Source organism: Propithecus coquereli, unplaced genomic scaffold (assembly GCF_000956105.1).
Source record: "Propithecus coquereli isolate 6110/MARCELLA unplaced genomic scaffold, Pcoq_1.0 Scaffold252, whole genome shotgun sequence".
NCBI lineage: Eukaryota > Metazoa > Chordata > Mammalia > Primates > Indriidae > Propithecus > Propithecus coquereli.
In genome coordinates, this window is record NW_012148086.1 from 3,899,339 (window position 1) to 3,914,135 (window position 14,797).

Below are 14,797 nucleotides of genomic sequence, written 5' to 3' on the forward strand. Positions count from 1 at the left end.
GGCTCACTGTGGTTGAAGAGGCTGTGGTATTGCGTCTTGGAAGGCAGGAGCCATGGTGACTCCCTGACATGGTGGCCAAAGTCCTCTTCCATTTCCCTCTTGCTGGCCCTTCTGCCCAGTCTCCAGTTACCATCCCTCTGAGGGAGGGGAAATTCAACAGACAAGCACGTATCTCTTCCTCCTGGAAGTCTGAAGGAGTCCCTGCCACGTGCTAGGCACTGCAGCCAATGCGGGGAACAACAAAGCCACCAGCGTCGGGATGGTGACATGCGCAGCTCTGAGTGACGGGTCTGGCTGGGAGGGCGTGGGCTCCGCAGACAAGGCAGGGAACGGGACTCCGGGCAGAGGGAATGAAGAGAACAGGAAGGGGCGCCCAGTTGCTGTCCAGGCCTGCCGGGGCCTTGGGCAGCCTGGAGCACTGTGGGGAGGGAGGAGGGCCCCCTAAGAAACCGGACCGCTGGGGAAGGCGAGCTGTTGGCTTTCTACAGGCGACAGACAGGATCCAATTTGAGTTTGAAGGAGATCATTTTGCAGTAACAACAGTCCATACGGCCCTAGAGAGAGACCAGCAGGTGGCTCTTGGAACGGCCCTGGCAGGAGGGGAATGACGAGGGGTACAGGATACCAAGTCGCACTGCCAGGTTCCTGGCCTGGCTGATACGGAAAACCTAGGGAGGGGCCAAGATCTGGGGGCGGAGAGGGGAGAAAAAGGAGTGCCCTTGGCCATCTAGACTCAGCCCCTGCTCTGCTGTCCTGGCCCTGCACCGCCCCCTCTTTCTCCTACCGTCTCATCCAGTCCCCCTGAACCAGGACCCCCGCCACAGATGACTCAGGAGCCAGAGTGCACCTCCCTGCTCCGCTCTGTATGTCCATCAGTGTCCCTGACATTTCCACCTGGATGTCACGAAGCCTTCAAATGCAGCCTCCCCCACCTGCCCCTCTGACCGGCTCTCCCCCAGTTCCGTTGTGGTGGGGCAGGCAGGGAGTGCGCCTTCCTGACGTCTCCCCTCTGCCCCCGACCCCCCTTCTATCTCACCTGGATCTCAAAGCTTCACCCACCTCCCTCCAGCACCTCTGGGTGCAGGTAACGTCTGCTTCCATGCACCACCAGGGCCTTTGGACATGCCAACCTGGTCATGAAGTTGTTTACGCTCCTTCCCTGGCCTCTGGCAGTGACAGATGGGGGCACTGTGGCCTTGCTGACTCCAAAACTACGCAAAACTGTACCTTGATCCACAGCCCAGGCCCTCCATTGATGTTAGGTGCTGAACGGTTAAGGCTAAACTTCAGCACCCGGCTTGGGCTGGGGGTGGTACAGGAAGCACCTGGGAAATGAGATCTAAGTCCCTACACGGAGCAAACAGGCCCCGCCCCCTGGGCCTGGGCAGGGAAGGGACTCAGACCAGGGTTTCCAGGCCAAGGGTCCCCAAGGGCAGGCCAGGGTTCCAGCTCTGTGCTGGGGGCTGGAGCGGAGACAGGGTCTATCAGTTCCCAAGGCTGACACGCTCTCCCTTGTGCCAGTGGATAGAGCCCTGCGGGGCAGGAGAAACCCTCTGGTCAGGGCCTGGGCAGACCTGGGTACTTGGGGGCTAACAGAGGTTCCCATGGCACCCTGAGGCCATGCAGCACCCCCCAACCCTGGGCTGGGAGGGGTGAGGACACAGGGAGGAGGAGGGGTCTGTGAAGAAGCGCGAGGCTGTGAGGATGGGAACAAGGCCACGGGGGTGGTGAGCAGGGCGGTCCCTGGAGGGGCCCTGGAGGAGACTCTGGCTCTGATTCACGAAAGTCTTTGATGATTCATTTCAGGGACCGAGCAAGCCAGGTGTGACAGTGGACACTGGAGCCAGCAGAGTGGGGGACCCTGAGTGGGGTCCCTGCATGGAGACTCACTGGTTGGAGGACCATGGAATCCTAAACAGGGGAATTCTCCACTATTTCTGTTCAGTCCAATCCCAGTTGAACGCTATTGAAAGGGGAGCTCACTGCCCCAGCATGGCGAGGACTGAAGGAGCACTGGGGATTACTCAAGTCCCTGTCCCTGCTGGGGAAAGGAAATCCAGGCGGAGGCAGCCTTGTCATTCCAGGGGGCCAGGCAGCCTCTTCCTAAGGTGTGGGCGCCTTCGCACAAACACAGGGATGGAGTGAAGGCTCAGCCCCTTGCTTGGCCGCCCCTGGACGGCACCGGCTCAGACCACACGAAGCTTCCTCCCGGGCAGAGCACGCTGACGGTCGTCGCTGACTTACCTCACTCAGGTATTTCGGGTCCTTTATATCCAGAAAAGCAAAGGAAGTCACGCCTGGCCTGGACTCCAGTCCCACCTGACAGTGACATGGGTTGGGCAGGTTCTTTTTTTTTTTTGAGACAGAGTCTCACTGTGTTGCCCGGGCTAGAGTGCCAAGGCGTCATCCTAGCTCACAGCAACCTCACACTCCTGGGCTCAAGTGATCCTCCTGCCTCAGCCTCCCGAGTAGCTGGGACTACAGGCATGCGCCACCATGCCCGGCTAATTTTTTTTATATATTTTTAGTTGTCCAATTAATTTCTTTCTATTTTTAGTAGAGACGGGGTCTCGCTCTTGCTCAGGCTGGTTTCGAACTCCTGAGCTCAAACAATCCGCCCGCCTCGGCCTCCCAGAGTGCTAGGATGACAGGCGTGAGCCATCGCGCCTGGCCTGTTGGGCAGGTTCTTGATGCCCCTGTCTACCCTGTCCCACTCTCGACAATTCAAGAGCCTCAGGGGAGAGTCACAAGGGACCGAGCTGCTCTGCTCCCAATCACCAACCACTGGGACCAGGTCTCCTCCTCCTAAAAACAAGTTCGCATTCCCCTTCAGCTCACCCGAAGAGTGCAGGGAAATGGGTGTGGAGGGGTTGGTGCCACACCTCTCCCCACACACACCACACCATGCCCGCTAAATCTGTGTCGCTACCCCAGGGCCATCACCTGACGCCTCTGCTGTTCTGTTCACACACACGCGCACACACCGCCCCACACACACAAAACTCGTCTAAAAACACAGGATGCTCCCTAGACTGCACGGAGCTTCCTTCGAACAATTTTCTCCAATTTTAGGAAAGTGTTCAATTATAAACTGAAGCTGAACAAAACTAACTAGGGAACCATTCGTATGACAGTGTGTGAGCGCGTCGCCACTTAGCAGTGAAATCCCAGCCAGCAGTGGCATCTGGTCCAGCGTGGTCTCGTTGTCCCTATCTTTCCAGAGCCTTATAAGGCCCCGTTCTTCTCGCTGGTGCTCAGGGCTGCAGACCTGCACGCAGAGTACTTACTGAGACCACCACCTACTTCGACAGCTTCCAGAGGAGCCATGCCTGTTCCTATAGTCACAGTTGTCACCAAAAGGGCCTGTGGGTGGTGACATAAGGGTCGCCTTGCTGAGCTGCTTCAGGAACTAACTCACCCACTCTCTGGTAAGTGTTCCCCACCCTCGGGACCTGTCCGGACTCTACTCACCAGATGTTCTCTGCCTCTGGCCAGCCCAGAAACATTAGAGGCAAGTCCCAGCTTCCAGCAAGGCAGCTCAGCCCAAGGCCATCTTTCTAAAAGGCCTCTGGATTGTGGTGAAACAACAAAACCCTGGCTCACCACCGAGAGGCCAGGTGAGCTGGACAGTGGAGGAAGCTGATGGCAAGCTCCTTCCTCTGAGCAGGACACGGCCAAACGCCTCTCCAGGCAAATGGCAGTTTCCATGAAGCTCTAACCCACCCACCCCGGCAGACTGTCAGGGGCAGGGAGGTGTGTGCTGGTCACAGGCAGACACATGCAGGAGTGTCTGACCCCAGGACCCGCTCCACCTGGCACTGGCTGGCAGTCAAGCTGTGAAGGGGGCAGCAGGACAAATCAAGGGACCCAGGCAGGTGCTGCCTAGAGAGCAGGGTGGGGGCTCAAGGGACCCTGAGCTCTTCCTCAGGGGTGGGACTGGCCAACTCCCCAAGAGGCCAATGCCTGGCTTGAGGGATGAAGACAGTGGGCTCTTCAGGGCACATGTTGGCATGGAGGTCTCATCTCCAGGTTGGGAGAATTGCTTAGGCTTTGGGGGACACTAACTAACAAGTGTGTTGTTAGGGTGAGCCCACAGGCATGTTGGCTCAAACCTCAAACATGTCAGCACAGAGCGCAGAGTCCTTTTTTTTCAAGGTGGAGTGGGGAAGAGGACCCAAGAACAGGGAGAGCTCAGAAACAAGGCTGCACCCAAACGCACCCTGGTGGCCCAGGCAGCCTCTGCCACGTTTATGACAACGATGGCTATTCCCTGTGAGGGGGAGCGCAGAGGGCTGGGCTGGGGCACGTTGCGCAACAGGCAGGTGGTGATCATCGCTCCCCTGTCCAGTGAGGATGGTCTGGCCTCCCAGGCAGGTTAGGAGGGGAGAAGGCGAATAGACAGACAGACTGCAGACAGGCCCATGGATAACTTAGTTTATGGGTCAAGCCAATGCAATGCAAAGTTGTTTTTGTTCTTTTTTTTTAACCAAAATAAATAAATCAGATCTGTCCCTGTGAAGGTCAAAGTGACGGATGAAGTGCAGCTGGCCCTTGGCCACAGCCTGCCCCTCACTCCTGCCCCTCCTGTCCCTCTTCTGACCTGCTTTGGCACAGCAAAGAAAATGATGCATCAGAAAGTCTCCACTGGGTTAAGGGAAATAGCGGAAAGGAAGAAGAGTGGTTGGTGGTGTGGGAGGAGGGGGAGGCCACAGGAGGAGGTGGGCGGAGGCGGAAGGGTCAGCAGGACCAAGACAGAGCAGCCAGTGCCCCGGCTGTGGGGACCCCAGCAAGGCTTCCTGGCCACACAGACCTTGTGGGCTCCAGGTGCTGCCCAGCCCCAGGCGGGGCTGAGGGGCACGCAGAGCCCGGGACCCTTGAGGGGTAACAGAAAATGGACACTGCAGAGACCAAACCTGCCCTCTCTGTGCCAAGTCAGGCCAAGGCTTTCTCCTGCCAGCTGCCTCATGTCGTCCTCAGTTCACTCCATAGCTGAGGCCCCTTCTAGAAACCTCTGCTAGATATGGCTAGATCTCACTCTGGACTCCTCTGTGGACTCTAAGGCTTGGCTCCAAGATGAAACTATCCTGGCGTCAAATACAAGAGCCTGTGCCTTGCTGGGTGACGAGGTTGCCAGCACACTGGGAAGCCACACGAGGTCTAGTCCCTATCCTGGGGGGTGATGCAGGTGGGGATGGTCATGGCCAGAGCTGACCCTCCCCAAGGACATCCCGTAGGGCTCCCTTTGCTCTCCCTGCTCCTCACTGCCTCTACAGAGCTGCTCAGCTTGACGGATGTCAGCACAGCCTGGCAGTGTCTGGCCCGTGGGCGGCCAAGCACTCGAGGGGCAACAGCCTAAGTCCTACACGAGCAGGGGGGAGGGGTGTGTGGCACAGCGAGAAGGGCAGAGGTGTGGGCAGTGCTGAGGCACTATTTAGTGGAGAAGCGAGGGGCAGTCATGGATGTGGAGAGGGCAGCAGCCCAAACAACCCTAACAGCTCTACGAGAAGTTCTTGAAGGCGTCCAGGTCGAAGGCCGTGTCCAGGAGGCGCTGCAGCTCTGTCAGGTGGGTCTTCTTATTGCCGGTGGCTGGAGCAGCCGCTGGGTCCCGGCCAGCATACCTGAGAGACAGAGAGAGAGAGGGAGGGAGAGACAGGGAGCAGTAAGGGCAATGGCCACTGAGTGGGCCTGGTCTCATCCCTCTCTTGTATGTGCCCCAATAATGACCCACTGGCCTGAGGTCCCACAGCATCCCCGGCAGGGACCAAGGCTCACCAGACGGGCTTGGCGCGGCTGATGGTGGTCCGAAGTCTTGGCTTCACATAGTCATAGTAGCCTTGGTTCTTGTGCTCCTCCTGGCACCAGGCCAGCTCAGCGTTGGGGTACTTCTGCACCTCCTTCAGCAGGAGGTCGAAGGGGAATGGTGACAGCTAGGAGACAGAAGGGGTCAGGTCAAGAGGGGGACATTCAGAGGGCAGGTGAAGTCAAGCAAAGGGAGGCTAGTGTTCCAGAAGGACAGTCTCATGGTGGCTGTTCCAGGCGGGGAAGGTCAGGGACCTGGGATACCCTACCTGTTGATGATGTTCTGGAAGTTCCGTGAAGGTACCAGAGCCCAAACACCCTGTAGGAGGGATATCAGCACCTGGATGTCATGCCACCTGCCCTCACCTGCTCGATCCTTGTGATGGCCACCTGCTCCACCATGCCCCGTGCTTTGCGCTCTCGAGTGAGGTCGTAGTACACCTTGCCGGTGCAGAAGAGAAGCCTCTTGACATTTTCTGGGTCCTGAGCTGCAGGGCCATCTTCTGGGATCACCCGCTGGAAGTGGGTTCCTACAAGAGAGTTCCCATGGCCAGGCTAATTCTGTCAGGGACATGGCTGAGAGCAATCCAGGGTCTGTCCCACTGTGTGTGAGTGGTGGGTCCCAAGAGACAGGACTGTGCCACATGCTGCTGCCAGGACATGTAGTTTTTGAGGGTGAGAGATGTTTCCCCCTCACCCAGCCTCTGATGCCCATGTATTTGCTCAGACCTAGAGCTTTGAAAAGCACATGATATAAAATAAACACACAGCAGACAGGCGCATTGGACATCAAGTAACATTAGGTTCTTCTCCAAAACAGCTTGTCTCAGACCAAGAAAGTATATTAAGAAAGTATATAACAAGAAAGTATATTAAAACATTCCATCTCTACTCCATTCATACTACTCATGATTTTACAAATATAAAAACTTTCAACATTATCAGAGAAAATATTCAGCCAATTGAGGCTAGGGCTGGGGTTCATGAGAACAATGGAACAATGTCTACATGAAAACTCTCAACAAACTAGGAATAGAAGGAAATGATCTCAACATGATAAAGGCCGTATATGAAAACTCACAGCCAACAGTATAATCAGCGGTGAAACACTGAAAGGTTTTCCTTTAAGATCAGGAACAAGGCTAAAATGCACATTCTGGCTACTTCTATTCAATATAGTACTGAAAGTTCTAGCCAGAGCAATTAGGCAAGAAAAAGAAATAAAAGGCACCAAAATTGAAAATGAAGAAGTAAAATTATCTGTTTATAGGTGATATGATCTTCTATGTAGAAAACCCTAGAGATCACATAAAAAACTGTTGGAAATAATAAATTCAGCAAAGTAGCACAGTGCAAAACTCAACACACAAAAATCAGTCGCATTTCTACACACTAACAATGAACAATGTGAAAAGGAAATTAAGAAAACAATTCCATTTATAACAGTATCGAAAATAATAAAATACTTAATTTAACCAAGGAGGTGAAAGACTTGTGCAATGAAAACTATAAAATTACATACTGCTGAAAGAAAAAGACAGAAATAAGTATGAGCACATACTGTGTTCAAAGATTAGAAAACTCATTAATAAGATGTCAGTACTACCCAAAGCAATCTACAGATTCAGTGCAATCTCTATGAAAATCCCAATGATGTTTTTTGCAGAAATAGGATAGTTCATTCAATAATTTATACAGAAACTTAAGGGACTCCAAATAACCAAAATAATTTTGAGAAAGCAAAACAAAGAGGAATCATACTTCCTGATTTCAAAACTTACTACAAAGTTACAGTAATCAAAATAGTGTGATACTGGCATAAAGACAGACATATAGGCCAATGAAATAGAATAGAAAGCCCAGAAATAAACCCTCAGATACATGGTAAAATGATTTTTGACAGGGCTACCAAGACCACTCAATGGGGAAAGATTACTCTTTCAGACAAACAGTGCTGGGAAAACTGGATATCTACAAGCAAAAGAATGAAATTTGGACCCCTTACTTAGTAACATATGCAAAAATTAACTCAAAATGGGTCAAAGACTTAAATGTAAGAGCTAAAACAATAAAACTCTTTGGATTTGGCAATGATTTCTTAGATAAAACACCAAAGGCATAGGCAACTGAAGAAAAAACAGACCAACTAGACTTCATGAAAATTAAAAACTTGTACATCAAAAGATACTATCAACAGAATAAAAACCCACAGAATGGGAGAAAATATTTGCAGATCATGTATCTGCAAAGGGATTAATATCTAGAATACGCAGAGAAATCTTAAGACTCAACAACAAAAAAACAAACCATCAGATTAAAAAACAGGCAAAGGATTTGAACAGATAGTTCTCTAAAAGATACACACACACACACACACACACACACACACACACACACAAATGGCTGATGAGCACATGAAAAGCTCAATGTTGCTAATGATTAAATGTAAATCAAAATCACAACGAAACACCATTTGACAGCCATTAGATGGCTACTATTAAAAAAATTCAGAAAATAGTAAGTGCCGATGAGGATGCAGAGATGTTGGAACCCTTGTGCACTGTAGGTGGGATGTAAAATGATGCAGCCACTGTGGAAAAGTTGGGCAGTTCCCCAAAAAATTAAAAATAGAATTACCATATGGTCTAGCAATCCCACTTCTGGGTACATACCCAAAAGAACTGAAAACAGGGACTTCAAGAGATATTTGTATACTCATGATCATAGCAGCATTATTCACAACAGCAAAAATGTGGAAGCAACACAAGTGCCCATCTATGGATGAATGGATAAGCAAAATGTGATATATACATATAATGGAATATTATTCAGTCTTAAAAAGTAAGAAATTCTGACACAAACTACAAAAAGGATGGACCCTGTAGACATTATGGTAAGTAAAATAAGCCATCCACAAAGGACAAATATATATTAATATGATTCCACTTATTTCAGGTCCCTGAAGTAGTCAAATTCATAGAGACAGAAAGTAGAATGGTGGCTGCCAGGGGTTGGGGGGAGGGGAACAGGGAGTCAGTGTTTAAGGGGCAGAGTTTCAGTTTTTCTAGAGGAAAAGAGTTCTGCAGATGAATGATGGTGATGGTTGCATAACAATGTGAATGTACTTGATGAGTCACTGAACTATACATTTAAAAATGGCTAAAGGCTGGGCATGGTGGCTCATGCCTGGTAATGCTAGCATTCTGAGAGGCTGAGGCAAGAGGACTGCTTGAGGCTAGTAGTCTGAGACCGGCCTGAGCGACATGGCTAGACTCTGTCTCTACAAAAAACAGAAAAAGTAGCCGGGCGGCAGCGTGCACCTGTAGTCCCAGCTACTTGGCAGGCTGAGGCAGGAGGATCGCTTGAGCCCAGGAGTTTGAGGTTGCAGCAGTGAGCTATGATGATGCCACTGCACTCTAGCCTGGGTGACAGAGTGAGACCTCATCTCAAAAAAAAAAAAAAGAAAGGTTAAAAACAGTAAATTTTATGTTTTGAATTTTACCTCAATAAAAAAAATTGGGAAAAAACCCCAAATGAAACAGGGTTTACCCTGACAGAAGACTAAAGGGGGCTTGGCAACTGGGAGGACGCAGGTTTCCTGGCCCTGTGAGCCCCGGGATGTCCGGGCAGCTGAAGGCCGTGTCAGCCACCTGTGCTCCGGCTATTCACATGGCAATCTCAGTGCCACAGGCCTAGCTTCGCACAGGTGCAGCTGGCCCGTTACCGGGCAGGGCCTACCCCGCCAATGTCTTTTCCTCTGTCCTGAAGGACCTGCGCTGGGGCTGAGCCTTGGAGCTGGGGGGGAGCTGCCACTCGCCTGCTGGAGGAGGCCACAGACAGCAGCACTACTCTCAGTCGCAGCCTCATGTCCCTGCCTCTGATGCAGTCCTAGGACGCTCACATGCGAGAGGCAGCAGCCCCCGGACTGGATGTGAGGCATGACATTTGATCGACTTGCATGTAAGCTGTGACCTTCCACATCTGGTGTCACGGGTCTTTGCACCACTACCAAAAATGTGGCAAAGCCATGGTGAGATTCACAAATATCAGCCCCACACACACCACAGGGCAGCAGCAGAGAACCCCCAAACCCACCATTTCCCCAAGGAAATGCCCATCTCCCTCACACTCACCTGGAAGCATCTCGTCAAAGCTGGTTCTGGCCTCTGGGTGGCGCAGCAGGGATTTGGGGGTGAAGATAATTAACTGAAATACAGAACAACAGGTTCATGATAGACGGGGTTCTAATTCCAGAAGGAAGGTCAAAAGCAAGGGACTGCCCGAGCATTGATCTTCAGGACATGGAACACGATGACCTGCCCTCCCAGCTCTCAATGGGAGCCTTACGTCAGAAGAGGCAGGAGGAGGAAAAGAGACCATCAATCTTCCTGCTGTTCACCTCCCCTCAGCCCGGCACCCACTCCCTCCAAGATCCATCGCATCCCACTCCAAGCCCCCTGCGCCCCACCCTCTACCTCTCCATACCCAGGAAAGAGCCCTGCGTCTCTTCTTGGCAGTCCCAGAGCAAATGTACCCACAGCCTATCTAAGGCTGTGACAAAGCCAGTACCAAGTGGCACCAGGGCTGTTCTGCCCTGTGGGTCCTCGGGCTGCGGGGGACACATGGAGTTGTGAACCTGAGTCCTGCACTCCCACCCTGCAGCATCCCAGGGCAGCAGGGCCCTCTCCCTGGACCCTTGGCCCACTTCCTCCTTCTTGTGCAGTACTTTTCCCACTTAGGCCTCCAACCAATTCCTACTTACCCCTCAACACCTAGCTTGGGAGTTGCTGCCTAGGGACTCTTTACTCCCTTGGCCCCCACCAGGGTTCGCTTCTCTTCTAGAGCTCAGCACACCCTCTGTGACCACGTGCTCAAACGTCCGCCTTCCTTGCTGGGCTAGGGCCCGCAGCCTCAGCCCAACACTCTGCGCGTGGTGCTCAGCAGCACGCGAGGGTCCAGCTTGGGGGAAGAGAACATGCAGTTCCCTGGCCACAGCAGTGAGGAGGAGGGGACCTGGCTCCCCGATGCTCTGTTCTGTCTACACTCCCCTTGTGGGTGCCATCTAGCCAACCCCTCGCAAGAGGTGCTCAGAAGAGCCCTTCCCTGCACCAACAGAGCACGGCTAGGCCTAGTTTGACCAAGAGAGGCCATGACACTGACCGGCTTCCGGAAGGGCAGCAAGATCTGGCGTCGTAGCACGTGGAAGAAGTTGCCAGGGGTGGAGCAGTTGACAACAACCCAATTGCAGTCATACAGCTGATTGATGTCGAAGTTGGCTTGTTTAAGGTCCTGCAGCAAGGAAGGAAACGGCCAGAGGCCAGGTAGCAGCACTGAGCATTCTGGGGTCTAGGGCAGAGGGGCCTCAGGAGGCACCACAGGCCCACCCTCAGGTGCCTGACTCACCTGGAAATGTGAGCGGACACTAACAAGTCCAGCAGCTCAGCCAGCCTCACACCCTGGAGAGTCTCAGTCCCACTAACCCCTACTACTTCTCCGAAAGCTATTGCCCAGCATGAAGCAGATGCTATTTTAAGAGACTCAAGTTCTACCGAAAACCTATTCTAACCTTCCTTAGAAACTGACTCCCGATAGTTTTTTTTGAGCTCTTAAGTTTCACTAAAATCACCCCAAAGTTCTCTCCTCTAGTGTCTCCCTGAATCGCGAGTGAAGGAAGCAACCACCCCAAGAGCTCACGGTGAGCTGCTCACTGGCAGTTTCTGCGCTTTCAGCAACAGCAGGAAGCAAACAAAGGCAACCCCGGCACTTTCTCCTACGCTCTGGGAAGTCTTTCGTCTCGGGCAAACCAGAAGTTACAGCCGACACTTGTCCACCCATTTGAATTTCCCAGCTAGAGAAAGGGGGGCAGAGCCAAGGTCTGTGTGACACCTCAGGGCTCCAGGGTTCCTGCCAGACGCCCTGAGGATGGCTGGGCTGGCCAGGTGGGCAGGGCCTATTCTACTCACCGGTAGGACGTCTGGGTCATCATTGCACATCTGTAGGAACCGCTCTGGGCGGGCAGAGGAATGTTCTGGGCCCTGGAACCAGACACACGAGTTACAGTTTGGGAGCTCCTGCATGCTGATGTTTGCTGCCTTTGCTGTTCCTCTCTCTCAACTAACGTGCTCATTTCTGGTTATCTTTCTTCCTGACGGCAGGATTCGATATTTTCCCCTTCCCACCAGGGAAGCACTTGGCTCCTCATTCCACACCGGAATTTTAAAACGGCGTCACACTGGGGCCCCTGGAGTGGGACAACCGAAAACAGGGTGTGGGAGCTGTGAGGGAGCCGAGCAGGCTGAGCCACTGGCAGCAGGTGCCAAATGTCCTGCGGACGCCTGCGCATCTGGGTGGTCCCCATCGGCACTATCTGCTTCTCCTCCAGGGCGGGGGAGGCATGGGGCATGCTGGCCACATCCAGATGGGCTACTCTGGCCTTCCAAAGTGACATTCCCTGGCTGGGCGCGGTGGCTCACGCCTGTAATCCTAGCACTCTGGGAGGCCGAGGCAGGTGGATCACTCAAGGTCAAGGAGTTCGAGACCAGCTTGAGCAAGAGCGAGACCCCGTCTCTACTAAAAATAGAAAGAAATTATCTGGACAAAAATATATATATAGAAAAAATTATCCGGGCATGGTGGCGCATGCCTGTAGTCCCAGCTACTCGGGAGGCTGAGGCAAGAGGATCTCTTGAGCCCAGGAGTGTGAGGTTGCTGTGAGCTAGGCTGATGCCACGGCACTCTAGCGAGGGCAACAGAGCCAAACTCTGTCTCAAAAAAAAAAAAAAAAAAAAAAAAACCCCAGTGACATTCCCACTGGCTCTGGTGCCAGTCTTTATGGTCAGGGTCTTAAGTAGACCGTTCCCAAGTCCTAGGTCTGGCGGGGAAGGGCCAGGGGCTCACCATGCCCTCCATGCCATGGGGCAGCAGCAGTACGATGCCAATCTGCCGCACCCACTTGGCTTGTCCTGGGCAGATGAACTGGTCGATGATGCACTGGGCAGTGTTGTGGAAATCACCAAACTGGGCTTCCCAGAGGACCAGGGCGTTAGGACTGGCCATTGCGAAGCCCAGCTCAAAGCCTATAAGGGACGAAGGAAGCAGAAAATCACATCCAGGACACCAGTCAGTGGGTGGGGGGACGGGGCGGGAGGTGGGGGGCCTGGCAGCATGGGCTGCGGGCACTCACCCAGCACACCGTACTCAGACAGTGAGCTGTTGCACACGGTGTAGGGGGCCTGATTGGGCCACAGGTGGTTCATGGGGATGCAAGTTCTCTTGTCCACATTCTGGTCATGGAGCACGTGGTGGCGGTGGCTGGGGCAGGACAACAGAGATAATAACCAGGAGCTCTGACCTGTCAAGCAAATGTGCTGGGGCCCCGCATGGAGCACAGATCTCCCTTGCTGCAACCTGCACTTCCCACCTGGCAGCTAACTGCAGAGCTCAGCACCACCCAGGTCTTAAAAGACGAGCACCCAAAGCAAATCAGAGAGAGGAGCTTTTAGCCTGAGACAAATGGGACTTAGTAACAGTAACTGTCTTCTAGAACTTTGGTCCCCAGTGCCCCAGCTGCAGACTGGTATCGGTCTGTGGCCTGTTAGGAACTGGGCCGCACAGCAGGAGGTGAGTGGCAGGCGAGCGAGTGAAGCTTCATCTGAACTTATAGCCGCTCCCCATCGCTCGCATCACTGCCTGAGCTCTGTCTCCCACCCCCCAAGCCCACAGAAAAACTGTATGAAACCTGTCCCCATCAGAGCCCTTCGCTTCCCATCTCCTACTCTATGAAGGGCAAACAAAACCGTGCAGAGCGTTACCTGAATGTGCCGCGTTCCACATCCTGGCCGCTCAGCCGGATGTGGATGCCATCCTTCAGCAGTGAGCCAAACGCCATGTACTCTGCCAGAGCCCAGTCCACGGTCCGGTTCTTCACCAGCTCCCCACGAGTTTTCAAGATCCGGCTCAGCCCTGCAGAAACACAGCTCTCACTAGCCGCTGCAGGCCCAGGCCTGTGTGTGGCTGCCTCACTTCTCAGTGTGCTGATGGGGCAAGCGGCCTCCTTCACCCACTGCTTGCAGGTTCCCAACTCGATGCAAAAGCTGTGACCTGTCTCTACTACTGAGCAAGGGTGAGACCATGCTGAAGGGAGTGGGTGAGAGAGGCAGCCCCACCCAAACACTCCATGGGCCTTGAGCAGGGCAGGGAGGGCATCTCTATAGGACACAAGACAGGGGCCAAGCACAGCCCTGCAGAGCTGTCGCGTCTGGCCTGCACCCCAACATGTCCACAGGCCAGCACAGAGCTTGTTACCTCCATGAATGGTAAAGTTCTCCACGGGCACGGAGCTGGCCACGTTCCCGATGTGCGTCAGAACATCCTCTGTTAGGCCCGTGGAGGGGCAGGACATGCTCCTGGGCTGCCCGTCCAGGGTGAAGAAGCCTGGGAGAGGGAGAACAGCTGAAGCATGGCCCCTGCTTCAGAAAAGGAGACGCTGCAGAGAAACTGCTCTACTTTTCCAGGGACTGCACTGTGGCAGAATATGATTTTGGGGAGAATCAGAGTGAGAACGCAGCCTGGATCATGTTCCCCAGAAAGCATTAGTCCAGGGGTCTGAGTCCAGGGTCCACAGGGGGCTTTGCTGAGATGGTGCACACAACTGTGTGTTGCGGGGGCAGAGAGGGGAGCCTGAGTTTTTTTCCGTGAAGAGGATTCATGGTTACATCAGATTCACAAAGGAGCTTATTTGTGGCATCGTTTCCTCACTCACCAGGCCAGGGAGAGTCAAGCCAGTGCTTGATGTGCAAAATTTTCTCGTCTTTGGATCTGGCAAAAGCTTCCTCACAGATCTTATCGTACTTGGAGATTTCCTCCTGGAGGGTTGGGCACAACACAGCAGTCACGGGCACAGTGCACAGTCACTGTGCACGCCCAGCCACACCCCCACACCCCTGAGTGCAAAACAGCTCAGACGCCGCGGCCTCTGGGTCTAGTCCGCCCTGGTGTA

At 53.3% G+C, this 14,797-nt stretch overlaps 1 protein-coding gene across 2 annotated transcripts in view; it reads right to left on the reverse strand.

Moving 5' to 3' along the window:
* Positions 1 to 4,417: 4,417 nt before the first annotated feature.
* Positions 4,418 to 14,797, reverse strand: part of OGDH (oxoglutarate (alpha-ketoglutarate) dehydrogenase (lipoamide)) — an 89,069-nt gene continuing 78,689 nt past the window's right edge. The window contains exons 13-23 of one of the 2 annotated variants that reach the window (XM_012646935.1): positions 14,561 to 14,663; positions 14,104 to 14,232; positions 13,611 to 13,761; positions 12,983 to 13,110; positions 12,697 to 12,875; positions 11,763 to 11,834; positions 10,960 to 11,088; positions 9,933 to 10,005; positions 6,166 to 6,329; positions 5,773 to 5,927; positions 4,418 to 5,618 (exon numbers count right to left, since the gene is read on the reverse strand). In XM_012646935.1, coding sequence (XP_012502389.1) covers positions 5,498 to 5,618; positions 5,773 to 5,927; positions 6,166 to 6,329; positions 9,933 to 10,005; positions 10,960 to 11,088; positions 11,763 to 11,834; positions 12,697 to 12,875; positions 12,983 to 13,110; positions 13,611 to 13,761; positions 14,104 to 14,232; positions 14,561 to 14,663 — 1,404 coding nt within the window. In that variant the 3' untranslated portion in view covers positions 4,418 to 5,497. The remainder of the gene's footprint in view (positions 5,619 to 5,772; positions 5,928 to 6,165; positions 6,330 to 9,932; positions 10,006 to 10,959; positions 11,089 to 11,762; positions 11,835 to 12,696; positions 12,876 to 12,982; positions 13,111 to 13,610; positions 13,762 to 14,103; positions 14,233 to 14,560; positions 14,664 to 14,797) is intronic. The other variant, XM_012646936.1, reaches the window with a different exon arrangement.